The sequence below is a fragment of the Somniosus microcephalus genome, chromosome 30, assembly GCF_052327205.1.
Source record: "Somniosus microcephalus isolate GS21.2 chromosome 30, FLI_Smic_1.0, whole genome shotgun sequence".
In the NCBI taxonomy this organism is placed as follows: Eukaryota; Metazoa; Chordata; class Chondrichthyes; order Squaliformes; family Somniosidae; genus Somniosus; species Somniosus microcephalus.
This window is the reverse complement of record NC_141016.1, coordinates 28,831,818-28,859,747: the sequence shown is the minus strand read 5'-3', so window position 1 is coordinate 28,859,747 and position 27,930 is coordinate 28,831,818. Positions and strand designations below refer to the sequence as shown.

Genomic DNA, 27,930 nt, shown 5'->3' with positions numbered 1-27,930 from the left:
TGTACCTGTTCACGGCAGTTAAACTTCATGGCCTGAAAGGAATATGCCAGGTTAGCAACAGAATAATACATTGCGCGTTACGTGGTATAATGCGCCTGTCCTTCAGTTTTCCATAAGCAACACTATCTGCTGGTTTAAAAAAAAAATGACTTAAGCAACAGCAAGATTGAGATCTGTTTATTTTGCATCTCTTTACAATGATATCTCACGGTGATAATTTACTAGCAATCCAAGGAAAACTTGGGCTGGCCGATAACTGCAGTCAATGGAACTACTTGTAACAAAAGACCAAATCAAAAATAAGTCTCTCCCACCAGCCCCCTCCACTGTACAGTAGTCAATGATGCCAAATTATATACACACATGGAACAATATATTAGTAATAAAAATCCTTTCTACTCAAGTTTCGTAAACACAAAGACACATCAACTTGTGGTCAGTGCAGATTATTGCAGGGATATTGTATTATTTTGGCACAGCTTACCAAGCTGTACCTTTGGAGGACCATTCTAATTGGTCAGAAGCACCTCTTCTTTCCCCCTCCTCTCCTGAACCGAGCTGTATCAAAGGCTGCTGGAGTCTGTAGAACCTTAAGGACACCACTCGTTCAGGAGAGGAGAGAGGAGGAAATTGGACAAAATAAAAGTCTTCCATTGAATTGATTTTTGAACACTCCTATCTTGTGATACTTTTTCAGTCCACTATATCACAAATTAGCATTAAAAAAAAGTGGTTAGTGGCAGGTTGTGCAGGTAAATCAGCTAAAGTCCCCACAAACACCAAGGTCCCAAAATTAAATTCATGTCTTCCTGGAATCATCTGGGCATCTTGCGCCTGCCCTCAGATTCAGCTGTACATTCTTTATGTGCTAGCTTACAGAGCGAGTGTTTTCAAGTGCAAGGTCGTGCAGTTTGGTAGGAGGAATAAGGAGGCCACCTACTCCTTGGAAAATAGGCGTCTAAATGGGGTCGAGGTGCAAAGGGATCTAGATGTTTGGTAAAGTTCAGTTAGAAATTCAGAAATCCCATTCACAATGTGTAATTGTAAAAAATGTTAACTGCAAAATAACCACAAATAAAATCAGGCAACAAACTGTGATCTTTCTTTCCTGTTTGGCCTTGTCCCAGTATACTTACACGAGTCTTCTAAACCGGCCAACAGCTTTCCTCCTATTGAGTTGGCTGGTGGACACTGCACTGGGCAGGATTCGCTCACGCTGCTGGCTACAGCATACAAGGCTTAAAACCTGCAAAAGATGAAGGCCTAGAAATTCGGTGGGGTTAGCGCCCAATTAGAGGCGTTAGAGGGTCTTGCGCCGGAATTATAGCTGGTAACGAAATTGCGTTGGGCCCTACCATCGGCGTTAGCCGGTAGCGCTGCGCCGGCACCGATGATGTCATCGGTGTGCGCAGCGTCCCGGTTGCCGTGGTAACCCGGCCCCAAGCCCAAATTCAGTTGCGGCCGCCTCGCCCGTGGCAGCCGCAACCAACGATTGTTGAAAGGGATGTTATACACCTTTGCGCCGGCGCATAAAGGTGGAGCGGCGGCCGGCCGCTTTCCCGGCGGCCGCCTGCCCGCACCTCCCTCCCCGGACTCCTCCACCACCCCCCCGCGGCACTGATGTGTGTGGCCCGCGAGCCCGGCTCTTCCCCGAGGTGCCGGGCTCATTTGTCGGGCGAATCGACCGGCCAGCGGTCGGCTGCAGGCAGCTCCTCCTTAACAGAAGGAGGAGGCCTGCAGTACCCCAGCCTGCCGCACCGCCTCGGGTGCCGCAGCGGGGGATTAGCACCTCAAAACTGCACTGAACGCCCATAGTGAGGCGCAAAAACCCTCCATTAGCGCCCGCCGCCGTCTGGGCCTGGGGCAACCGAATTTTCGTCGGGCGCAGCGGCATTAACGCCGGCGCAAAATTTCGGGCGCTAAAGCCCTGGCGGACCCGCAACCGAATTTCTAGGCCGAAGTCTTCAAGTACGGCTTTTGCTTGTTAAAAATAAAAGGCCAAAAAAAAAAATATCCTTTGCTCCAGCTTTGTGTTTTAATATAAATATCAGAATGTTTTTCTTGTATGTGCTGACCCAGGGCACAAGGAGACCCAGCAGTACGCTGTGTGTGTAAAAGAGTTCTGAAGAAACCATGGTTTAACTGGTTTTTAAGCCACCGGATGGATACAGACAAGGAAGCTCATTCAGCCTATTCTAGCTCATCCATTCAGGAGCGTCTCAGTTAACTCCCTCACCATCATAGGATTAATGTCATGTGCGGTTCAGAGAAGGTTCACTCGGTTGATTCCGGAGATGAGGGGTTGACGTATGAGGAAAGGTCGAGTAGGTTGGGCCTCTACTCATTGGAGTTCAGAAGAATGAGAGGTGATCTTATCGAAACATATAAGATTGTGAGGGGGCTTGATTGGGTGGATGCGGTGAGGATGTTTCCACTGATGGGTGAGACTAGAACTAGGGGGCATAATCTTAGAATAAGGGGCTGCCCTTTCAAAACTGAGATGAGGAGAAACTTCTTCACTCAGAGGATAGTAAATCTATGGAATTTGCTACCCCAGAGAGCTGTGGAAGCTGCAACATTAAATAGATTTAAAACGGAGATAGACAGTTTCCTAGCAGATAAGGGAATTAGGGGTTACGGGGAGCGGGCAGGGAAGTGGACGTGAGTCTAGGTTCGGATCAGCCACGATCCTATTGAATGGCGGAGCAGGCCCGAGGGGCCGTATGGCCTACTCCTGCTCCTACTTCTTATGTTCTTATGTTCTTATGGTCACTGCCTATGTGAAGCACTTCCTGACATCAGTCCTAAATTTGCCTTTCCCCAGTTTCAACCTGTGGCCCTTGGCCTACTGTCAGGGTTTGAAGACATTTAACTTCCACTCCAGCTCAATGTGTACGCACCAAAGTCAACTCCGTTTAAAATATACTAAATGTAAACAAGCTTCATCCATCAGGTGCTCAGATAAGACCACTTAAAGAAAAATAAGACGGATTGGCAATTCCCTCTTTTCGCTACCCCTCTCTGAAGATGCTGACTCTAGCTGTGGTACTGGTCACTCTCCCATGCCTCCTGAAACTAGCCATTCTTTATGTGCTAACTTACAGAGTGAGTGTTGGCAAGTGCAAGGTGGTGCATTTTGGTAGGAGGAATAAGGAGGCCACCTACTCCTTGGAAAATAGGCGTCTAAATGGGGTAGAGGTGCAAAGGGACCTAGGTGCACAGATTCACAAATCATCAAAAGTAGCAATGCAGGTTAACAAGGCCATGAAAAAATGCAAACAGGTTACTGGGGTTCACTGCTAGAGGAATAGAATTGAAAAGCCGAGAAGTTGGTTAGACCACACTTGGGAATACCGTGCACAGTTCTGATCTCCATAATTACAGAAAAAGGATAAGGATACACTGGAGAAAGTTCAAAACAGAATCTACAAGCACGATACCAAAACTGAGGGGGTGCAACTGTGAGGAAAGATTGAACAGGCTGGGGCTCTTTTCTCCAGAAAAAAAAAAGGCTGAGGGGTGATCTGATAGAGGTCTTTAAAATTATGAAGGGGTTTGATAGGGTAGACGTAGAGAAGATGTTTCCATTGTGGGGGGAGTCCACAACTAGGGGCCGTCAATATAAGAGAGTCACTAATAAATCCAAGAGAAACTTCTTTACCCAGAGAGTGGTGAGAATGTGGAACTCGCTACCACAGGGAGTAGTTGAGGCGAATAGTATAGATACATTTGAGGGGAAGCTAGATAAACACATGAGGGAGAAAGGAATAGAAAGATATGCTGATAGGGTGAGAGCAGGCTTGTGCGGAGCATAAACACCGGCATTGACTTGTTGGGCCGAATGGCCTGTTTCTGTGCTGTAAATTCTATGTAATGGGGATGGGTGCCATAGGTCAGCAGCAGGAATGCTGGCAGATTTTCCACTCCCTGTCACTCCAGCGGCACCAGGGCTCACTGTGCTACCATACTGCCTCCCTGACTGAGATCAGCTGGTACAGCAGACACACTAGGACAGGGCGGCACAGACGGAAACCAGCGAGACACAAATCTAGGACGGAAGTCACCAAGCTCATCGTGCAAAGCATGATCTGTATCTGGCATTCAGTTTGAGGTAGGATAGTGAAGGCATTTAAAAAACAGTTGGGACTGTAGGCTTTTCTAGATGATTGAAATAAATGGGCTGAATCATCTTCCCCATCTTGCAATCAAGGTAACAAATGAAGGCGAAGTTGTAAACACAGCAGTGCTTGGCAATGTCTCATGGTGTTATCAGAGAGGAAACTACTCAATTAATTTGAACTTATAATTAATGTCAGTTATTAGAAAGGACTTCTATTTCTACAGCATTTTTCACAACTTCAGGACCTCCCAAAGTGCTTTACAGCCAGTGAAGTACTTTTGAAGTGTAGTTAGTCACTGTGGTAATGTAGGAAACACAGCAGCCAATTTGAGCACAGCAAGCTCCCACAAACAGCAATGAGATAAATGACCCCATCTATTTTTAGGTGCTGGTTGAAGGATAAATATTGGCTGGGAGAACTCCCCTGCTCTTCTTTGAATAGTGTCACAGGATCTTTTACGTCCACCCGAGAGGGAAGACGGGGCCTCGGTTTAACATCTCATTGGAAATGACGGCACCTCCGACAGTGCAGCACTCCCTCAGCACTGAACTGAAGTGCCAGCCTGGATTTTGTGCTCAAGTCTCTGGAGTGGGACTCGAGCCCACAACCTTCTGACTTGGAAGATGGAGTGCTACCCACTGAGCCAAGCTGATGCCTTGTTGGAAGAATATACAATGGGTAGAGATACAAAAGCCAAAACCAGCTCTCATGGTGGCTCAACTGGTAAAACAAACTTGCACTTATGAAGCACCCTGTAAGACCACCGAGAAAAGTCTCAGTTCATTATCCTAAAGTGCAGTAACTGTTATGTAGCAGCCACTTTGCACAGAGGTTCCCACAAACCGCAGCGAGATGAATTACAGGAAACTTTGTGATATCCGGCACCGACGGGACCGAGCTGTTGCCGTCCCATCAAAACTGCCGGACAAACCAGCGCTAATGTTAAAACATACGGAAGCTTTTGAGCTCCGTATCTAGCAACAAACCCTGTTGCTACAGCTTCTAAACAGTCAGCCGTAGCTTGCAAGCATCTCTGTAGCTAAGCAACAGCTTTAGCGAGACCTTGCAGAGCCTGACTAGTGGAAAAAAAAGCAACGAAAAGAAAAAAAACTTACTGAACCGACTCCTGAATTTTGCCGGTGGCTCGAGCATTCCGGACAGTTAACCTCCGGATAAACCAAAGTTTCCTGTACTAGTTCATCTGTTTTTTTGTGGAATTGGTCACGGGAGGAATGTTGGCCAGGGCACCGGGAGAACTCCCAGCTGCTCTTTAAATAATGCCATGGTTTTTTTTTTTAAACAATCGACAACTTCCCAGCAGAAGGAATACACTTGCTGCAACACACGCCACACTCCCCCACCCCCCCCCCCCCAACCTCAGCGGTGCCCCTGGTGCAGTGCAGCGCCGCACCATCCCCCCCACCGCCCGGCACAGCGTTCGAGTGTCAGCCTAGATTGTGCGTGTGCAAGTCCTGGAGTGAGGCGTGAACCCACAACCTTCGGACTCGAGAGGCGAGTGCGCGACTGACACGGACGTAAGTGCCTGATGTGGAACTGAGGAAGGTTCAAGATTCGACCCCCTGGTTTATGGTGAATGAGTTGATCTCAGGTGAGTGGTAGAGTGTGTGCAACAATTGATCTTAGCCGCCTGGATTAGGGGGTGTGGGGGGAAGAAATGGTGCAGGTTTCTTGCTCCTGACTATTATTGAGCCGCCCCCTGTTAGACAAGGCTGGGCTAGGCTGCACCCCCTACCCTGTGGCCAAATGGCTCACAATTGAGAATAGATCACTCTGGTGAGGCGCCGGAGGGCTGTTGTCACCTGTGGTACTGCACCCCAGTCAGAGTCAGCACTGCAGGAGAGGAGAGATTGGATGGGAAAATACAGCAGAGCCATTGGCACTTTTAGTCACTGACTAGCTCTCGACTGAAGTGGGGGTCATCTTCATTGGGCGAGTCAACAACTTCAGGGATGCCTGGGCGTACAATAGGCTCTTCCACTAATCCGAGGCCAAGCGAGGTCTCTACCAGACGTACGCTGAGTCACTGAACTCTCAGCGCACACACCTTGCAAGTATGTTGAAATCCCTTTCTTGAAGCCAGCAGTGGAAGTTGCCGACTGTCGCTCGGACAGAGAATGAGTGTGGATGGCTTCTTAGCACCACCTGCAGTCCAATCTCATGAAGGGAAGGTAGCCCATTTGTGAAACTTAACTGTAACAGCAAGAAGTCTACAGAACTGCCGTTCAAACAAATGAAAGTGACTTGCACAAGTAAACCCATTGGTCAGTGTTGCTCAACGTGTGCTCCGCTCAGTCCACAGGAGTATCTTGCAGTATCAGAGTGCCAGTCCCTGCCTTTGATTCTTTCATCTTCTCCAAGGCCAGTCGTAGGTCCGTCTGAGTCATCGCTCGCAGACCCTCATCCACGGAGCTTAAAAATACAGAGCATACATTAGATTGTCCTCCCCGATAGCCCTACTGGATACTGATGGCTGCTTCACATTGCAGCCCAATGACCCAAACTAATTCATCTTTCAATGCTGTCTATCTGATCTGCTTTATTCTACTCCACCACGCCACCGCCCCCCCACCCAATTTTCCCCCCCCCATCTCCTGAACCCACTAACTCGCTTGCGTACGGTTCCCTGGGCACTGGTCAGTTTCCTATCTCACCCAAGTGCCCAGTCTTCACGTGCATGACAGAGAGCAGAAGCAGGATTCCTGACTGTGGGGAGGCCATCAAATGCGAGCTCGACCCCGTTGTCATCCAACTCGCACATTCGGGGGGATGAAAGATTGGAGGGGAAAATAGAGAGGGATCCAAAGCCATTGTCACTTTTAATCACTAAACAGGTCTTCACTGAAGTGGAGTCACCCTCACTGGGTGGGACAACAACTACAGGAATCCCCGAGTGTACGACAGGTCTCTTCCACTAATCCTAGGCCAAGCGAGGTCTGTGGCTGATATACCGCTGAAGTAACTGAACTCTCAAATAACAACAGAAAACGCTGGAAAAACTCAGCAGGCCAGGCAACATCCGTGGAGAGAGAAACAGAGTTAACGTTTCAGGTCGAAACCCTTCTTCAGAACTGAGAAAAATGCAGGAAATGAAACAGATTAAAAGGCCAGTTTGGGGGCTGGGAAATGGGGGAGGGGATGAAAGAACAAAAGGGAAGGTCTGCGGGAGGTGAAGAGACATTAAGAGATATTCAAGACGAGACGAGATGGTAATAGGACAGGTAAAGAGACAAACAATGGCGCTAGATGAAGTGTGAAATGTGCTGGCAGAGTGAGAGACAGCTGCCATGTGGGAGAGAGAGAAAAAAGGAAAAGGCACAAACCAAAAGTGTGGATAAAAAATATATATAAATATGATAGGGGCCGAGATTATGATCTGAAATTGTTGAACTCGATATTGAGTCCGGAAGGCTGTAAAGTGCCTAATCGGAAGATGAGGTGCTGTTCCTCGAGTTTACGCTGAGTTTCCGTGGAACAATGCAAGAGGCTGCGGACGGTGAGGTCCGAGTGGGAATGGACTCTCAGCCCATGCACCTTTAAATACGCTGAACTCCCTCTCTAGACGCCAGCAGTGGGAGTTGTGTGTGCACACCTCTCGTGTGAGAGAGCAAATAGACTGGCATTACCCAGTGTCGGGGCTTACGCATTTAGGGAACGGTAGCATAGTGGTTATGTTACTGGACTAGGCCTGGACTAATGATCCGGAGTTCAATGGCAGCTGGGGAATTTAAATTCAATTAAATAAATCTGGATTGAAAAGCTAGTATCAGTAATGGTGACCATGAAACTACCGGATTGTTGTAAAAACCCAGCTGGTTCACTAATGTCCTTTAGGGAAGGAAATCTGCCACCCTTACCTGGTCTGGCCGATATGTGACTCCAGACCCACAGCAATGTGGCTGACTTTTAACTGCCCCTCTGGAATGGCCTACCAAGCCACTCAGTTGTATCAAACTGCTAGGAAAACACCACACGGACTGCAGCGGTTGAAGAAGGTAGCTCACCACCACCTTCTCAAGCGCAATTAAGGAGAGGCAATAAATGCTGGCTTTGCCATTGACGCCCAATATTCCATGAATGAAGAAAGAAAAAAAGATTGGCCACTGGTTGTCCTCCTCCCTCCCGCCACATTAAACCGTACCACAGCGATAGTCAGCACCTTCAGGAGAGGAGGGGGCAAAACTGGCACCACAAACCAGGATCTAGCTTCACAGCTGATTTTGTTAGCCACAGGAGAGGGGGAAGAGAAAGGACAGTGAAACAGTTCCTACCCATGGCATTGCTGGGAAGTGATGCTTCCTCACACTGTGATGGAAAACGGCAAGTGGATGGAACTGCAGGGCACACGGGTACGAGTTGCCCATGTTTTCTCCGAAAGGGACGTGTTCACATTTCACTGCTCCCTTCTGTCCCCCCCACCTTATCATCCTGCTACATGTGTTAACTCTCCCATTGTGGCATAAACTTTGCCTTTAGGCGCCTCCCAGCCCAAGCATGAATGCCCCTCAATGGTACAAAGCCCGCAGCAACGAGAGGCACCTTTCCTCAAAGTCGGCAGCCTGCAGTTGCCTCGCGATGCGCTCCATTTGTTCTTTACGGACAAAGTCACGGAGCCGGTACATTGCTGCCTCTCTGCACAGCTCCCGCAGGTCACTGCCAGAGTACCCTTCCGTCTTCTCCGCTATTTCTTTCAGCTTCACGCCACTGCTCAACTGGAAAGAACATTAAAAAAAAAAATCAAAAATCAATAAATGCACACAACTTATACCAGAAGGGCAAGAAGCAAACACAAACTGAGAAAAGGAGTGAGACACGCACACATTCACCAGAAAGGATCAACTTCAGAATCTCCTGCCGCTGTCTCTGCCTCTGTTGGATTACACAAAAACAAGTTAGTTCCCATTTTAAAATCAGACAAGTGAACATGGAGGTAACATTCTGAGGAAGGATGTTCTTGCCATGGAGGGAGTGCAGTGAAGATTCACCAGACTGATATGACAGGAATGACATATGAGGAGAGATTGGGTCGATTGGGCTTATATTCGCTAGAGTTTAGAAGAATGAGACGGGATCTCATTGAAACTTATAAAATTCTAACAGGACTAGACAGACTAGTTGCAGGAAGGATGTTCCCGATGGCGGGGGAGTCCAGAACCAGGGGTCACAGTCTAAGGATAAGGGGTATAAGCCATTTAGGACTGAGATGAGGAGGAATTTCTTCACCCAGAGAGTGGTGAACCTGTGGAATTCTCTACCACAGAAGGCAGTAGAGGCCAATTCATTAAATATATTCAAGAAGGAGTTAGATATATTTCTTAAGGCTAAAGGGATCAAGGGCTATGGGGAGAAAGCAGGGACAGGGTACTGTATTTGGATGATCAGCCATGATCTCATTGAATGGCGGAGCAGGCTCGAGGGGCCGAATGGCCTACTCCTGCTCCTAGTTTCTATGCCATTCATTCAGTGGGATTTGAATTTCTTGGTCCATTGCCTCCGTTCGCCCCCTCTCCCAGACACTGCTCAGGTCCACTCAGAAACCAACACCGTCACCAGAACCACACAGAAAAGTCAAGGAGGTGTAACAGTCGATCACTCACGGGTAGGCCCACATAGAATGCACTGGGCATCCTTCGCAAGATGGCTGGATCCACATCCTGCGGCCTGTTTGTAGCACCCATCACAATCACCTACAGAAAGAGCACAGAAACGGGAAACTAAAACTGCAAAATGTGCTACATTCTCACCTCCCAACACTTCCTTTTAATTATAATGAATACGTCTGATTTTAATTCCTGGGATATGGGGGCTTCTACAGTTAATTCCTTCCTCCTTTCTGCTGCTGAAGGAGCTGGCTCCTGCTGGAATATGGGGTCCACAGGTCTCAGCCATACTCATTTGTAATCTGACAATTAAATCTGAGTAGGATTTAAAAGTACGAACTTTTAATCAAATCACTACACTCAAAAACATGGACTTCCTGTTTCATTCACATAACCTGTAACATTAAAATCCCCATTTTTAAACTTATGGTTTTACAATTGGTCATCGCAAGCAACACAGACGTAAAGCAGCTTGGAATATGTAGGTACAGAGTTCTGTTTCCGGTCCTCACCCCGCCTAAGCTGGTTTCAGACAGCTGCCCACTTACTTGGCAATCTGTGTCAGTGCCCAGTCCGTCCCACAGGCTCATGAACTGTGCTTTCATCATGGCCGTCGCTTCGTGGTCAGTGCAGGACCGATTCCGCAGAAAGGAATCTAGCAGATAGAACACAGACACTAGTGAAGATCAACGGGGTACAGACTGGCAGCAGGCGGAGGGCAGGGGACACGAGAGTAAATCAGCCGGGATTGTTAAACTTACCCCTCGATCATTATCCACAATACCCAACAATCACAGGCCCCACCTGAAGGTGTTGATCTAATTGATGGGTTTGAGTGATTTATACATGGAATAACAGACACCCAGGACTGAGTTACAGGCTGGAATCTAATCGAGGAACTCAAGGCGGGGGGGGGGGGGGGTTAATATATAGAATAACAGATCCCGCTTTTCTCTTTCAGGTTCTGACAAAGGAGAAACGTTCTGGAGCCCCAAGCAATCATTCGCCAGCGAAGTCAGCACTTACCTATTTCATCAATGAATATGATACAAGGTTCAATTTTTGCAGCCAAAGAGAAGACGGCAGCTGCCAGTTTCTGCGACTCTCCGTACCACTTATCAGTTAACGTCGAGGCCTGCATGTTGATGAAATGGCAGCCAGCGACGCTCGCTGTGGCTTTGGCGATGAGGGTCTTCCCACAGCCTGGAGGGCCATACAGCAACACACCTGTGCACAGGCACAGAAAGAAAGCGCTCATTTGAAATCCATCATAAATAGAAAGTGATGCAATTAGCACAAGCCAGGTTCGGAAATAGAAAACAGTTTCGATGACCTTCAAACTCAAACGTGTGCACCAGAAATGTTGACCTGGCTTGTCACTTTTCAGACGTTGACACATCTTGCATTTCCTGTTTTAAGATGCTCAATATTCAGAGCTTATGGGCAAGCAGTTTGGCAGACTACAAAAATACACTTACTGCAGGGAGCAGGTCTTGCTACCCCAGCACGGGGTATGGATGAACAGAGAAACTGACAGCTCGAGGACAGGTAGATAAAGCCATAAAAATGCAAATATCATTTTGGGCTCGATTGGACAGTGTAGAGGGAGCTTTACTCTGTATCTAACCCGTGCTGTACCTGCCCTGGGAGTGTTTGATGGGACAGTGTAGAGGGAGCTTTACTCTGTATCTAACCCGGGCTGTACCTGCCCTGGGAGTGTTTGATGGGAGAGTGTAGAGGGAGCTTTACTCTGTATCTAACCCGGGCTGTACCTGCCCTGGGAGTGTTTGATGGGACAGTGTAGAGGGAGCTATACTCTGTATCTAACCCGTGCTGTACCTGCCCTGGGAGTGTTTGATGGGACAGTGTAGAGGGAGCTTTACTCTGTATCTAACCCATGCTGTAACTGCCCTGGGAGTGTTTGATGGGACAGTGTAGAGGGAGCTTTACTCTGTATCTAACCCATGCTGTACCTGCCCTGGGAGTGTTTGATGGGGCAGTGTAGAGGGAGCTTTACTCTGTATCTAACTCGTGCTGTAGCTGCCCTGGGAGTGTTTGATGGGACAGTGTAGAGGGAGCTTTACTCTGTATCTAACCCATGCTGTACCTGCCCTGGGAGTGTTTGATGGGACAGTGTAGAGGGAGCTTTACTCTGTATCTAACCCGTGCTGTACCTGCCCTGGGAGTGTTTGATTGGTCAGTGTAGAGGGAGCTTTACTCTGTATCTAATCCGTGCTGTACCTGCCCTGGGAGTGTTTGATGGGACAGTGTAGAGGGAGCTTTACTCTGTATCTAACCCTTGCTGTACCTGGTGGATGGAGAGTTTCCAGATGTCAGTTGTGTGTTGTGTCGTGTTAAATATGCCACGTGATCCCAAGTCACGAGATATTGGCGTTACCTAATGTACTAAACAGGACATCGCACTTCAACTACCACCCTGCCTCCACCCAAAGTACAAATCAACCCTCACCTTTTGGTGGCTGGAAGAGTTTGGATCCACGGAATAAATGCCTCTTCTGGAATGGGAGAATGACGCTCTCCTGCAGCTCAGTGATAACCTCATCCAGCCCAGCAATGTCCCGCCATGTCACCTATAGGAATGTATATAGTATTATATTTACATACCTAGAAACATCACAAAACACAGCGAGTGATGTTATCTGGGCAAACATGGCAGCCATTCTGTGTCTCTAGCAGCCTATTAAACAGCAATGAGATGAATGGCCAGTTCAGCTGTTTTTGCTGTTGGTTGAGGGGGGAATGTTGTCCAGCACACTAAACACACCCTGGCTTCTTCAAGTAGTGCGTTGGGATTTTTAACGTCTACTTAATCCACCCGGCCAGGCAGACGTTTTACCATCCCACCTGAAGGAGAGGACCTCCGACAATGCACTCTCTCAGTGCTGCCCTGGAGCACCAGTCTAGATTACGGACTCAAAACCAAAAATATACTAACCCAGAGGTGAAAGCGTTACCAACTGAGTCAATCTGACAAGAACTGTAATTAACTCCAGCTCGTATCTGTTTCACTCCCAATGAGCCCTACTCCCCATAACACTTTCAAACAGACACCTTATTCTACCCAATAGCAAATGAACTGTAAAAACAGAACCTCTCCAACAGACTCCAGAAGAGATATTCCTGTATCACAAGGGACTTATCCTGAAGAGTGCATCTGCAAAATGAACCTTGTTCATAACTTAAAGATGTTTATACATTCACTTTACAGCAGCTGGCCCTGGGGTCAGGAGCCCATCTTCAGTGTGTTGTGGAGACTCCATTGCAGAAAGTTGACACTCAGTTGCGAGCATGTCTCTTGTCCAGTGAATCTTCTCCTTCCCACCACCCCAACCCCCAAAACAAGTTTTAGCTCATTTTGTGCACCGCATTCATACCAACAGTGGTTTAGAGTTAAAATAAGCTCCCCAGAAACCCTTTACAGTGTTCTTCCTCCTTCATGTCTTTACTTTAAGCTTTTCTTACCAGTAGCTGCAACTACAAGGAGCTTTCGATTTACCGGCACCTAAATAACCGGAAATCTCGGTTAACTGGCAAAATTCTGGAGTAGGTGCAGGTAAGTTTTACTTCCTAATGTACTTGCCTTCCTCGATCTGTTGCTGTGCAAGGGTGTGGCTGCAGCTGTTGCTAAGCTACAGAGACGCTTGGAACTTGTGGCCATTGTTCTGAACCTGTTGCTAAGCAACAGGGTTTGTTGCTTTATACGGAGCTCTCATCTCTCCGTATCTTTTACTATAGCTTTCGGTTATCCGGAATTTTTGATGAACCGGCACCACGTCGGTCCCGGATAAAAAAAAGTTTCCTGTAATTATGAGCTGGAGGCCATTTCTAAAAGGCTCCAGTTCGCAATTCAAAATGCCCAGAGTGTCAAAACAATCGGCACTTGATAGCGCAGTCCAAACTTAGATAGCATCTGATCAAAAGGTACATTCTTGATTTAGTAAGTCAACAAATATATCAGGGCAACGTCTCACCTTCAGTGCTCTGGGATCCACCAGATGAGCTGCTATTGTCAATTCATATTCCGAGAGTTTGATTCCTTCCACACCAATCTGTTTCATCAGCTTCTCTGCCTGTTGAGCAGATCAACGACACACTTTGGCTGCAGTCAAACATGACTTTGGTGAAGATTTGACATTTATGCTATGTAAGAGAATACAATAGGAGGCAGAAATTATATGGGGGAGAGGGGGGGCTAGCGGGGTGCAATGGCAGGATGCACCTTTCGTTCACGGTGTCAACGAGTGCAAACCCCAGTCAGCGTAAGTTAACATTTAGGGAGTGACGGGTAAGAAGGGAGACTGTTCATCCAAAGGGTAACGTAGTTATAGAATATTGAAGTGGAGCGCAAATGGGCTCGAGAGAATTGAACACGTTTCTGATGAGAGAAGGACTGAGGGGTGTGATGGGCTGATCGGGGTTGATCTATCAAAAAGGATGGGCTTTTAGGGCTAGAAATTCAGTGCATTTGCGCCTCTTGTTAGCACCCGCGGCGGCGCTAACGGGGCGTAAACAACTTTTCGCCTTGAAGCAGTGCCGCTAACGACTCCCGCTAAATTCAGCAGGAGTTTAGCAGCGGCGGTAGCCGGTAGTGCCCCGCTCCGCTGGCGATGACCACGCAGCGCCCCATTTTCGCCCCGCCTGCAAAATTGGCCCACGCCCCCTGAATCTGCGCCAGGCGACAACGGCGACCGATTCAGGGGGCGGGAACGGAGTGGCAGGAGATTCACTGGGCACTAACTAAAGGGGAGGTGGCGGGTGGAAAGAAAAATCGGCCAACTTACTTGTCGCGGCCCGTTGCCTCTTTGAACGCAGGGTCCATACCGTGATCTGGCAGCCCAGCACTCAAGTGCCAGGCTGCTGGCACGGCACCCAGCTCCCCGGTGGTCCAGGTGGGGCCTCGCAGACTTGTGGGCTTGGGCCCTCCCCTTCAATGAGGGGAAGAGCCCTTCCATACGGCAGCGCTACGTGGCCCAGTGCATAGCGCTGCAGAACGCACCACCCCGATATTCAGGGTTAGTGCTCTAAGAAAGAAGGGGAGCACTTGATTTAGCACTCCACCTCCTTCTTGGGGTGCTAAAACTGAAATTAACAATCGCCGGCGCTATTTTTCACCGGGCGCTAAATTTAGCGCCCAGGCGATGTTAGCGACCCAAAATGGTCACCAATGAATTTCCCCCCCTTAGGGTCTAATGGACTCATCCTGTTCCCAAACACACTTATTTTAACAGACAGATCTCCATTATTTAAGAGGGGCTTATACTCGACAACCATACCCTTTTCTTGGCCTCTATCTTCTGTTTCCGTGTCGGATCGACGGCGTCCACCATCCATTTGATACCGAAGTAGGTGGCAGCTCCAAATACCGTGAGGCGGAAGAGCAATCCCAGAACCTCGCTCCGGCTCAGCGGTCGCATCAGTGTATCTTTCGAAATTTCGTTCAGCAGCATGTTCGCTACTTGTTAAACCATGAAGGAAAAATAAAAAGTACAGAGGTGAAACCTACCAGCGCCACTCAGCTGAGCAATAAACAAAGCGACAGTAACTGGCTTTCACTCGCTTTGATATCCCCTCGAACTATGAAATTGCTCATTTATGGACCCTTTAAGATAAGGGCCGTTAGAACAGGGGAATAAAGCACTGCCACTTTCGACATCCTATAACACAGCCGACTGCATAAAAAAGCAGCTCTACTCCTTCCCTACAGAGACCTTCAACCCCATCGGCAGTGCAGAATCCCATTTCAACCCCCACCCTCCACTGCACCAGTGTGAATATTTGCACTTTCCACATGGAAAGAGAAAGAACGAGCTTGCAGGAATTACCAGATAAATATTGACAGGACACTGGGAGTATTCACTGCTTTGCCTCAAATAGTGCCGTGGGATCTTCTACGTCCAACAGTGAGGCGAGACAAGCCGTCTCATCCGCCTCGGTCCTGCACTCAAGTGTCAGCTGAGAGCCTGTGCTCAAGTCATTAGAGGAATTTGAAAGGCTGTCTGACTCAGAGGCAAGAGTGCGACCAACTGAGCCAAGCTGACGCTATCACAAACCACTCTTGTGGGCTCCGAGATTTATCCAAATAATGGACTAGTTGGGCCTCATACCTTCTTGGGATGAAATTGAGATGGGTCAAACAAATCTCCTAGCCTACAAGTCTGCTTCTCATTAGCGGTATTAATATCACTCTCGACATAGGTTTCCCCAACACTGACAACTCTGCAGTTCAACCTCATGTTAGATGTGCAATTGGCGCACAGACATGGCAGTTAGTCTGAAATCAGGGAGCTGCTCTGTTGTGGTGTGCACAATTCAACCCATTATTTCCAGGTTCGAGCAGTATCTGCCAGCTTGGGTCTACTGTGCATTAGATATCTTGCAATGTTCATTGGTCACAGAAGGCTTTGAGCAAACCGCTGGACACCGTGCACCCATGTTTCATAGCCACCTGGGCATTGGCCAAACACTGAACATTGGTAAACACTCAGACCACCCCGAGCGATCCCAGGCTTCCTGGACCCGAATATCGTGACTTTTGCCAAGTCCATGTGCAGACTCACGGAGGGGCTAGTGTAGTGTCGCCAACACTGACTGGACATATTCCTGGAGGGATCATCACATGACGTCCCACCTCCAACTGTCCCGCTCAGTCAAACAATATCCAATATTTTTATAACTAATACAGGAAAATGTTCAAAGCAAATAAAAAAATACACAATGTGTGAAATGCCCCTATGATATTCCTCTTAAGTTTGCTTTGCAGCCGTGTCCGGGAATGTAATCAATAATTCTGGAGTCTCCAGGGCAACCCTAGGGCTTAACACAAGAACAGGAGGAGGCCATTCAGCCCCTCGAGCCCGTTCCGCCATTCAATTAGATCATGACGGATCTGCATCTTAACTCCATTTACTTGCCTTGGTTCCATATTCCTTAATACCCTTGCCTAACAAAACTCTCTCAGAATCAGACAGCGCAGGAGGCCATTCAGCCCATCGTGTCTGTACTGGCTCGTTGAAAGAGCTCTCCAATTAGTTCCACTCCCCCCCGCTCTTCCCCCATAGCCCTTCAATGTTTTCCCTTCAAGTATTTATCCAATTCCCTTTTGAAAGTTACTATTGAATCTGCTTTCAGGCAGAGCATTTCAGATAATAACTTGCTGCGTAAAAAAAATTCTCATCTCCCTTCTGGCTCTTTTGCCAAATACCTTAAATCTGTGTCCTCTGGTTACCGACCCTCCTGCCAGTAGAAATCATTTCTAACAAAACCCCTCAATTTCAAACACCTCTATTAAATCTCCCCTTAGCCTTCTCTGCTCTAAGGAGAACAACCCCAGCTTCTCCAGTCTCCCCACATAACTGAACCCCCTCATCCCTGGAACCATTCTGGTAAATCTCCTCTGCACCCTCTCCAAGGCCATGACATCCTTCCTAAAGTGTGGTCCCCAGAATTGGACACAATACTCCAGCTGAGGTCGAACCAGCGATTTATAAAAGTTAAGCATAACTTCTTTGCTTTTGTACTCTATGCCTCTATTTATAAAGCCATGGGCCTCGTATGCTTTTATAACAGTCTTCTCAACTTACCCTGCCACCTTCAAAGATTTCTGTACGTAAACCCCCAGGTCACTCTGTTCATGCAACATGCAACCCCCTTAAAATTGTCCAATTTAACAAGTAAATGTAGCTTTATTCCCGTATATTAGTTGTGTCCAATTTAACAATTAACTGGAGCTTTATTCTCCTATATATGTTATCATGTATACATGTTATACCTTAATCAATGTTGTTCACCTCAACTACTCCTGTGGCCGCAAGTGCCACATTCTAACCACTCTCTGGGTAAAGAAGCTTCTCCTGAATTCCCCATTGGATTTATTAGTGACTATCTTATATCTATGGCCCCTCGTTTTGGTTTCCCCCACAAGTGGAAACATTTTCTCTATGTTTACCCTATCAAAGCCTTTCATAATTTTAAAGACCTCTATCAGGTCGCCCCTCAGTCGTCTCTTTTCTAGATTGTATACCCGCTCAGTTCTGGTATCATTTCTGCCACCTACGGTAAATCTTTTTTGCACCTTCAGTGCCTCTATACCCTTTATATAATATGGAGGCCAGAACCCTGCAGTTTTGACATTTTCAATTGACCCCCAGCCTCAACAACTTTTTGGTGGAAAGTGTTCTGGATTTTCACTGCCCTTTGTGTGAAGAAGTGCTTCCTCACGTCACCCCTTAACAGCCTGGCTCTAATTTTAAGTTTATGCCCCCTTGTTCTGGACTCCCTGCACCAGAAGAAATAGTTTCTCTCTACTATCCTATCAAATCCTTTAATCATCTTAAACACCTCAATTAGATCACCCTCACCCCTTAATCTTCTATACTCCAGGGAATACCAGCCTAGTCTATGTAACCTGTCCTCGTAATTTAACCCTTTTAGCCCCGGTATCATTCTGGTGAATCTGTGCTGCACCCTCTCCAAGGCCGATATATCCTTCTTGAGGTGCGGTGCCCAGAACTGAACACAATACTCCAGATGTGGTCTAACCACAGCTTTGTACAACTGTAGCATAACTTTCATCCCTTTGTATTCCAGCCCTCAAGATAAAGGCAAACATTCCATTTAATTATTGATTGTACCCGTCCACTACCTTTCAGTGATTGCTGTACATGGACCCGTAAATGTCTGCTCCTCGGTTCCTAGCTTCTTACCATTTCGAAAATACTCTAAAGTGGATGACCTCACACTCTCCCACATTGAACTCTGCCAGTTTTGCCCACTCACTTAATCTATCAATGTCCCTTTGAAACTTCCTGCTCCCGTCTACATTATTTACTGTGCCATCTAACTCGGTGTCGTCAGAAAACTTCAACTAAGTCATGACAAATATAGTAAGAAGCTGAGACACCAGCACAGATCCCTGGGGAAAGCACTAGGCACATCCTGCCAATTTAAGTATATATCCATTATCCCTACTCTCTGTCTCCTACCGCCTAACCAATTTCCTTCCAATATCAAGAAGTTGCCTCTAATTCCATGCACTCTCATTTTTGCTAAATCTCTTGCATAGAACCTTATTGAATGCCTTCTGGAAGTTCATATAAATAACATCCATTTACACTCCTTTATCAACCACGTGAAGTAACCGCCTCAAAAAATTCAACTAGGTCAAATAGACATGACTTACCCTTTACAAATCTATGCAGGCTCTCGCATTTGTCCAAGTGTTCAGTCACTCTGTCCCGAATAACAGATTCTAGTAACTTCCCCACAACAGACACTAGGCTAATAGGTCGATAACTTCCTGGCTTCTCTCTCCTACCCTTCTTAAATAAGTAAGTGACATTGGCAATTTTCCAATCCAAGGGGACAATTCCTAAATCGAGAGTTTTGGAAGACCATGACTAAAGCATCTGCAATTTCCTCACCTACTTCTTTTAATACCCTGGGGCAGAAACCATCAGGCCCTGGAGATTTGTCTATCTTCAGTCTCATTATTTTCTCCATTACCATTTTTCCCCCAGACTTACGACTGCCCTACTAGTTATTTAGCTTTATTTTGCTAGCGTGTGGTTCCTGGCCAGAAATTCACTCCTGGGCCGCAGTCCGTTTCTCCACCGCTTCTGGATCTTATGGTGACCTCCAACTTCACCACCATTTTTCTGTCCCACTGTTGATTCTGCACACCTCCTCATACCCACTGAAATACCTCCAGAAGTTCTTGCTCCAATACTCTACCCTTCAAATAGATTCATGCCCACCACACCCATCTCGGAACCTGGCCATGTTAGTTGATGCTCCAAGCTTACTCCACCCACCTACGTCAACTTTATCCCACCACAGGACCTCTGACTTTAACCTTGGACTCCCTCTTATTGTCGCCTCTCTATTCCCGTTTTTTACCATGACATATCAATCCTAATCTCTCTGTAACCAGACCTATGTAACTTGAGATTCCTTGCGTCCATTCACATGTGCGTTTTGGCTGCCGCTCCAGATCCGAGCCCATCACTTCTATTTCCTCTTCTTTTTACCCCTTCTAGGCCCCTCCTCTCCTGTCGTCATGCTTTTTTCCCCCACTTAGAATCACAGAATGATACGGCACAGGAGGCCATTCGGCCGATTGTGCCGGTGTCGGCTCTTTGGCGGAGTTATCCAATTAGTCCCACTCCCCTGCTCTTTTCCCATAGCCCTGTAAATTTCTCCCCTTGCGGGTACTTTGCCCCCTCCTAAATCCTTACCCCAACCCTTCGGCACTCCTCGACCTTCCTACTCTCCTGCCACCATCCCAGGCTTGACTCCCTCTTAGATAAGCCCACAGCCTCCCTCCGTCTCTCTCTCGGCATCCTCCGAACAGCCCATCGGGGCACTCGTCACTGCCTCATTAGGATCAGCAACCCCAACTGCCCCATCCTACTCTCTCGCTGAACTCTATCACACTCGGTGGGTGGTGAGACAGTGGAATAAAGAGCTGAGAGAAGGTGACAGTCTTGGGAAAGTTAAGATGCAGTTGGATGGATCTTGAGGCATTGGGCAAAGGGTGGGAGGGAGGGGGGAGATTGATATCCTGTGCTGCTTGAACGCATTGAAGTGCGCGTTCCGAGTCTTTTCCTTTCCCCCGTCCCATTACTCAATACTGCAGGTATCGTGCGTGTGGGGACTCCCTGCCGTTTGCTCCCCTTCACTCCAGCCATACGAATCAGTGAGAACATATGTGAGAGTCAGTGAGAGTCTGGGTACAGTGCTTAACCGCACTGCAGTTACTGCCTGCCACGGACCCTTTAAATCCCATGGGCTTTGCTGCTGCTAACCAGTCTATTATGCGGCACTTTATCAATCGCCTTGAGAGATTAACGTAGAGCCAACAATGAGTGACCAGGTGAGAGTTGTGCCTGCCATTAGGTGTCTAGTCTCACACGGTCTATGATGAGCCTTCCGTTTCCCTTAATTTGATGCATGTTTTTTGATCAATTTGCAGTTTTCCCGAGGTGATGTCTATGATAGGTACTCCAGTCGATACAAAAGGAGCAACTTCTTGCCATTTTTATGTCCCTGGAGTTTGACATCTATGATGACTTCAACACTAAACTGGAGGAGTTTCAACAGGTAATGTGGTTGCTTCCTGGCCGTGTCACACAGCAGTGTTTGTGTTCCACGATTATTAACATGTTATTTACAATACAAATCATTTCTTCTTACAGGCAATGGGGAGTCAAGTTCTCCTCCTATGTTCTTACGACGGAGAACAAGGGATGAGGATCCAAATTCCCAGCCACTTCTAGTATGCCTCGTTGAAACAATGCTGCGTCCACTATGGGCATCCATGGAGCTGCTCCACTGGGATGAGACCGAATCAGAAGTAGGCGTTGCATGATGGGACACTTCTGAATGCGTAGCATGCCGTTCACGTCGCGCTCTGAGCCGTGAAAGGATCCCAGTGACGCAGAATGACGGGAGCTGAAGGAGAGTGGATGACCAAGGGCGACATTTGGTGAGTGTAGGTCAGTGGTGAGCAGTAGATATGCCTGATGGGAGTCAGGGTCGAGTGCGACTTAGAAACCTGATAGCCTTAGTCTTGAGCGCGAGTCCAAAGTACGATCTTCACACCCAGCACACACAGAGCCAATCAATAAAGCCGCCTACCGTGACGCTGCAGTTCGGCGGCGGGGATGGGAGGAGATTTTGAGGGGAGTACCAGGGAGTCCACTGCCTCCCTAGTGATGGACACAAAATAGAATCATAGAAGACTACAACACAGAAAGAGGCCATTCGGCCCATCAGGTCTTCGCCGGCTCTTTCGAAGAGCAATTCAGTCAGTCCCACTCCTCCGCTCTTTCCCCATATTCCAGCAATTGTTTCTCCTTCAAGTATTTATCCAAGTCCCTTTTGAAGGCTACTATTGAATCTGTATCCACTGCCCTATCAGGCAGTGCATTCCAAATCCTAACCACTCGTTGCGTTAGAAAAAAGCTTTCCCTTACGTCGCCTCTGGTTCATATCATCCACATCAGCCGGCATCAATAAATCAGCCCCCCCCTCCAGGTCCCCACCACATGCAGCCAAACCAAGCACCACACAGAGTGCAGGGAATGGATCGCTCGTTCCAGCTTACCCTGCCTGCACGTGTCCCACCCCCAGGATCCAAGGACAAAGGACTCCCTGGCAGAATCCGGGAAGAAAGCAGCAGCAGATCAGGGCACCGCCCCTCCCCTCCCCTCGCCCCACTCCGGGAGTTTGCACACCTTGAGAACTTCCCCCAACTAATAGCTCCATGTCTCATTGCAAGTTTTTTCCCCGACACCTCGCCATGCGCTGCGAGGCCATCATCATATTGACCTACTATGTGACCAAAAGTAACCTACGTGACACCCCACACCAGCTTGTGTATACCCGCCACATCAGGAGTCCAGAATATTTACCCTTTCTACACCAGGAGACTCAGCCAGGGCGAGTTGCAGAAAGTGGAGGAGTTGGTGAAGCTGCAACCTTGGAACAAGCAGCTGAAGGATTATATTCAGCGGCAATTCAACAAGGTAGTAACCCTGCGCGACATTCGCAATATAAAGACATGACTCAAAGCAGATGATGACAGCAAGAATAGAAACATAGAAGATAGGAGCAGGAGTAGGCCATTCGGCCCCTCGAGCCTGCTCCGCCATTCAATGAGATCATGGCTGAGTTAGATATATTTCTTAAAGCTAAGAGGATCAAGGGATATGGGGAGAAGGCAGGGACAGGGTACTGAATTTGGATGATCAGCCATGATCTCATTGAATGGCGGAGCAGGCTCGAGGGGCCGAATGGCCTACTCCTGCTCCTATCTTCTATGTTTCTACGCCATGATGAGGAATGAGACAGCCGAGATGCTGTATGAAATCATGGGAGTGTTCGCTGAAAGGACGGGATCCTGCATTGATCGGGTGAAGACGGCAGTCATAGATAAGGAGATCAACGCATTCAAGAAGCACCTCCCAGTGGTCACGGGGTTACTCTGCCAGTTCCATGTCATACTGAACACGAGAAGGAGCATCTGCAGCTACACACTGGACCATCCTAGACAGCAGCAATTATTTGGCATCTGCAGAGAGATGGTGAACGCAGGCTCTCAGGGCAAACTGACAAGGTGTAGAGCAAGGATTGGGCAGCTTCGCCTACCCCTGCAGGAGTAGCTGTTAAATAACTGGGTTCCGCAGGAGGAGATGTGAGCAGCATATCCCCAAAGTACCGTTCTGACTTTCGGGAATAACACCAATAATCAGATTGAGTCGCAGAATGCCAAGATAAAAAAAAAACTGATCCACTCCTCCTCATCCATGAAAAAATGCCTTAAAGCGCTGGTCTTCTACGATGAGATCCTGGAGGAGGAGTGCTCCAACGCTGCAGTCCTGCAGAAGACCTCTTTCAAGCAGGTTGCAGAGATACCTGCAGATCTACAGTCATTCGATGCAGAGTTCACCAATTACACTGTGAAGCAGATGCGGGAAAATCATCGTAACCTGGATACAGTGAGCGTAAGGGAGCAGGATAACGGCCCGTCACAGTTGGGAGAACCAGGCACCTCGCGGGCCAACGGAAGAAAACAATGCCGCTCACACGCAACCACCAACTTGCGAATTCGGACAGCCGGCAAGACAGCCGCACAGCGCCCCCAGGAGCGCCGAGGTTGCTGGCAGGTGGGCGCCAAACAACACGGACACACAAAGGGATCGAATGCCTGGGGAACATTCAGCAAGAAATAGCAAGGGGGGAAAAAGGAAAAACGACACTCTGCCAGAAGCGACCCACCCAGCCATCGAAGCTCAGAGCCGATGATTTCATGGGCGGAGTGTGAACGTGGATGCTTTCGGTGGTTTCACGTTTGCTGCTTCCCACCTAGAGTGATCCTCACACATTCCTGTGAGGAAGTAACGAATAAAGTTTATAGTGTTCTAGTAAAACCATACCTTGAATACTACATCCAATTCTGGTCGTTAAGAAACAGAAACAACCTTCGTGAGACCACACCTTGAGTATTGTGTGCAGTTTTGGTCGCCTTATCTGAGGAAGGATGTTCTTGCCATGGAGGGAGTGCAGCGAAGATTCACCAGACTGATACCTGGGATGGCAGGAATGACGTATGAGGAGAGATTGGGTCGATTGGGCTTATACTCGCTGGAGTTTAGAAGAATGAGAGGGGATCTCATTGAAACTTATAAAATTTTAACAGGACTAGACAGACTAGATGCAGGAAGGATGTTCCTGATGGCCAGGGAGTCCAGAACCAGGGGTCGCAGTCTAAGGATAAGGGGTAAGCCATTTAGGACAGAGATGAGGAGGAATTTCTTCACCCAGAGAGTGGTGAACCTGTGGAATTCTCTGCCACACAGGGCAGTTGAGGCCAATTCATTAAATATATTCAAGAAGGAGTTGGATATATTTCTTGAGGCTAAAGGGATCAAGGGATATGGGGAGAAAGCAGGGACAGGGTACTGAATTTGGATGATCAGCCATGATCTCATTAAATGGCGGCGCGGGATGGCCTACTCCTGCTCCTATCTTCTCTGTTTCTATGACACTGACGTGCTAGAGGCATTGCAGAGAAAAGCCGCTAGGCTGATCCCCAGTGTCAGGGATATGAGCCAAGACTGGAGAAACTTGGACTGCTCAGCCAGTCTCTCCCATTCCCACCACCCTGCTGCAGGTCAGAGACACTATATCTATCCAATTCCCCGCTCTTTCAGAGAGGCACTGCTCATCCCACCTGTCCATTTCTACTGCCACTCTTCTCCTTCCCAGTTAATTTGACCTGGCACTGTTATTCCGTCCTTTGCGCTCCCCACCCACCCAAATTCATGAAGCAACTCTTTACTCCACCCTTCAATAAACACTGGCACTCACTTGCCACCCTACTCGAAAGCACTCTTCCCCGCTTCTCCCTTCTTTCTCACTTAACACCGCTTCCAAATTTCTGTTTACATGAAAATTCCCATCGACAGTATACAGCGGCCAAAATTAATGCCATTAGCAACAGGACTCGGGTCGGAACACCATGGAGAGGGCCCAGCGTGCACTGCTTTTTAAGCAGAAATTTTCATCTAGCTGTTTAATTGCTACAACCGGTCCAGAGTGTGTTGGGATCGATAACGCTGCGTATCCGTGTTTCAGACCACGCATGTCACCAATGCGTCTAGCGAACTGACTGTCAATGCCAGCAGCAGCATTGTCAATATTTGTGTCTTTTTAACATAATTCTCCAATTAAATATTGGGAAGACCAAAGCCATTGTTTTTGGTCCCCGCCACAAACTCCATTCCCTAGCCACTGACTCCATCTCTCTGAGGCTGAACCACACTGTTCACAGCCTTGGCGTCATATTTGACCCTGAAATGAGCTTCTTACCACATATCCGCGGCATAACTAAAACCGCCTATTTCCACCTCCGTAACATCGCCAGTCTCCGCCCTTGCCTCAGCTCATCCACTGCTGAAACCCTCATCCATGCCTTTGTTACCTCTAGACTTGACTATTCCAACGCACTCCTGGCCGGCCTCCCACATTCCACCCTACGTAAACTTGAGCTCATCCAAAACTCGGCTGCCCCGTGTCCTAACTCGCACCAAGTCCCGTTCGCCCATCACCCCTGTGCTCGCTGACCTACATTGGTTCCCGGTTAAGCAACGCCTCGATTTCAAAATTCTCATCCTTGTTTTCAAATCCCTCCATGGCCTTGCCCCCTCCCTATCTGTGTAATCTCCTCCAGCCCCACAACCACCTCAACGCCCCCCCGCTGCCGCCGAGATATCTGCGCTCTTCTAATTCTGCCCTCTTGAGCATCTGATTATAATCGCTCAACCATTGGTGGCCGTGCCTTCTGTTGCCTAGGCCCTAAACTCTGGGATTTCCTGCCTAAACCTCTCCGCCTCTCTCTCCTCCTTTAAGATGCTCCTTAAAACCTACCTCTTCAACCAAGCTTTTGGTCACCTACCCTAATTTCTCCTTATGTGGCTCGGTGTCAAATTTTGTGTCTTATAATACTCCTGTGCAGCACCTTGGGGTGTTTTACTACTTTAAAGGCGCTATATAAATACAAGTTATTGTTGTTGTTGTGATAAATCTAGTAAGTTCCACCCCTTGATTTATTATTTTTCCTCGTATCTCTGGTACTTTATCCTTTATCCCTGCTGAGAAGACCGATACAAAGTAATTATTTAGCAAGTCTGCCATTTCCTTATTTTCAATTACAATATCACCTGCATCAGTCTTTAAAGGGCCCACATTACTCAGCCACCCTATTTCTCTTAACATACTTGTAGACACATTTACACTCCAGCTGCATACGAGGCGAGCACCGCCCAACAGGCAAGGGGCCAGAACTTTGAAGTGGTTCAAGTAGTGACAAGGCGGGCAAGCAGCACTCTCAGCCCAGGTCCCAGGGATAAAGAAAGACTTGCATTTATATAGCGCCTTTCACGACCATCAGACGTCCCAAAGCACTTTACAGCCAATGAAGTACTTTTTGAAGTGCGGTCACTGTTGGAAGGTAGGAAACGCGCCAGCCAATTTGCGCACAGCAAGCTCCCACAAACAGCAATGTGATAATGACCAGATCATGTTTTTTAGTGATGTTGATTGAGGGATAAATATTGGCCAGGACCCCGGGGATAACTCCCCTGCTCTTCTTTTAAACAGTGCCATGGGATCTTTTATGTCCACCTGAGAGAGCAGACAGGGCCTTGGTTTAACGTCTCATCCGAAAGACGGCACCTCCAACAGTGCAGCACTCCCTCAGCACTGTACTGGAGAGTCAGCCTAGATTTAAATCTCTGGAGTGGGACTTGAACCCACAACCTTCAGACTCAGAGGCGAGAGTGCTGCCCACTGAGCCACGGCTGACAGTGTAAAGGATGGACGGAGGGGGGCACGGTGGATGGCAGCGCCGGGAGGGGGGTGGGTGGATGGAGGAGATTGCAGAAGGCACCAAGGTGTGATTGGGACGAGAGGCAGCGACAAGCAATGTCCCGTTTAACGGCCGCGGTCCTTACTTGTCGCCGGTCGCTCAGTTTAAGGCGAAACGCTCGGACATTCGACCACAAACTGACCCCAACCACCTTCCTCACCAGTCCGCCGCCATCTTCTCTGCAACTGGCAACAAAGTCCGACCGGACGCCGACTTCGAGACGACGGTTCCGCCCGCGCTTTAATTGTTCCCCCACCCCCGCCCGAATTCTGTGCAAATCAAAGTATCAAGCAACTTGCAAGAATTGTACCGGCGCATTCGTCCTTGCGCTTATTGTATTTATTTGCAAATTAGTGTTTTCCCCCCAATCATTAAATGTTTATGATTGCAGAGGATTTGAAAAACCACATCAAGAGCAGAGATACATTTTGAACACATAACACATAATTTCCAATAAGCTGTAGTTAGATGGCAACCCACTGACATTGTGCAGCATTTTACACAGACATTGCAACCCATTCACAAATGATACATTCACTCTGACATCGTGATGACTTCCTACTACTACTCAGATACTTTAAGAACAAACTTTAGTGGCTTAAAGAGGGGCAAGAATGACAACTCAACATTCCTGGTTACAGAATTTTCAGACGAGATAGAGAGGGGGATAAAAAAAACTAAGGGGGGGTCGCAATATTGGTTAAAGAAACAATTACAGCTGTGAGGAGGGATGATCTGTTAGAAGGATCATCAAATGAGGTCATATGAGTTGAACTGAAGAACAAAAAAGGGGCAATCACAATGTTGGGAGTGTACTATAGACCCCCAAACAGTCAGAGGGAGATAGAGGAGCAAATATGTAGGCAAATTTCTGAGAAGTGCAAAAACAACAGGGCAGTAATAGTACGGGATTTCAACTAACCTAATATCAACTGGGATAAAATTAGTGTAAAAGGTATAGAGGGCGCAGAATTCTTAAAATGCATTCAGGATAACGTTTTTTAGCCAGTATGTAGCAAGCCCAACAAGGGAGGGGGCATTTCTGGACTTAGTTTTAAGGAATGAAGCTGGGCAGGTGGAAGGGGTATCAGTGGGAGAGCATTTTAGTGGTAATTATCGTAATTCAATTAGATTTAGTGTAGTTATGGAAAAGGACAAAGACACACCAGGTGTAAAGCAGGAACTGGAGTGCATCATCACCCCGGCCAACCAAATTTTAATTTAATTTGTTAAGTTTCATTTA

The 27,930-nt window shown here is 47.8% G+C and overlaps 1 protein-coding gene and 1 pseudogene across 2 annotated transcripts; one reads left to right on the top strand and one right to left on the bottom strand.

The window, feature by feature from the left end:
• Positions 1–162: 162 nt before the first annotated feature.
• Positions 163–26,899, bottom strand: LOC147098063 (outer mitochondrial transmembrane helix translocase-like). 2 transcript variants are annotated; one of them, XM_085971293.1, is made up of 10 exons: positions 26,773–26,899; positions 15,034–15,215; positions 13,732–13,830; positions 12,210–12,330; positions 10,766–10,966; positions 10,288–10,394; positions 9,737–9,826; positions 8,958–9,008; positions 8,679–8,851; positions 163–6,551 (listed from the first exon to the last, which is right to left on the bottom strand). In XM_085971293.1, exons 2-10 carry the CDS (start codon positions 15,205–15,207, stop codon positions 6,431–6,433), a joined length of 1,137 nt encoding a protein of 378 aa, XP_085827419.1. In that variant the 5' UTR covers positions 15,208–15,215; positions 26,773–26,899; the 3' UTR covers positions 163–6,430. The 2 variants fall into 2 exon arrangements, with proteins under 2 accessions (XP_085827419.1, XP_085827420.1); XM_085971294.1 differs by having other exon boundaries at positions 15,034–15,212.
• LOC147098064 (uncharacterized) lies at positions 20,619–23,490 on the top strand (annotated as a pseudogene).
• Positions 26,900–27,930: the final 1,031 nt, after the last annotated feature.

Bases quoted from the DNA above. Each gene is read 5' to 3' on its own strand.
- LOC147098063 (XM_085971293.1), bottom strand. From the start codon at position 15,207: ATGCTGCTGAACGAAATTTCGAAAGATACACTGATGCGACCGCTGAGC. The intron at 10,967-12,209 runs GTGAGGGTTGAT...GCCTGTGCACAG, and splicing joins ACTCTTCCAGCCACCAAAAG to GTGTGTTGCTGTATGGCCCT. The intron at 6,552-8,678 runs GTGCCTCTCGTT...TGTATTTTTAAG, and splicing joins GCTGCCGACTTTGAGGAAAG to CTCCGTGGATGAGGGTCTGC.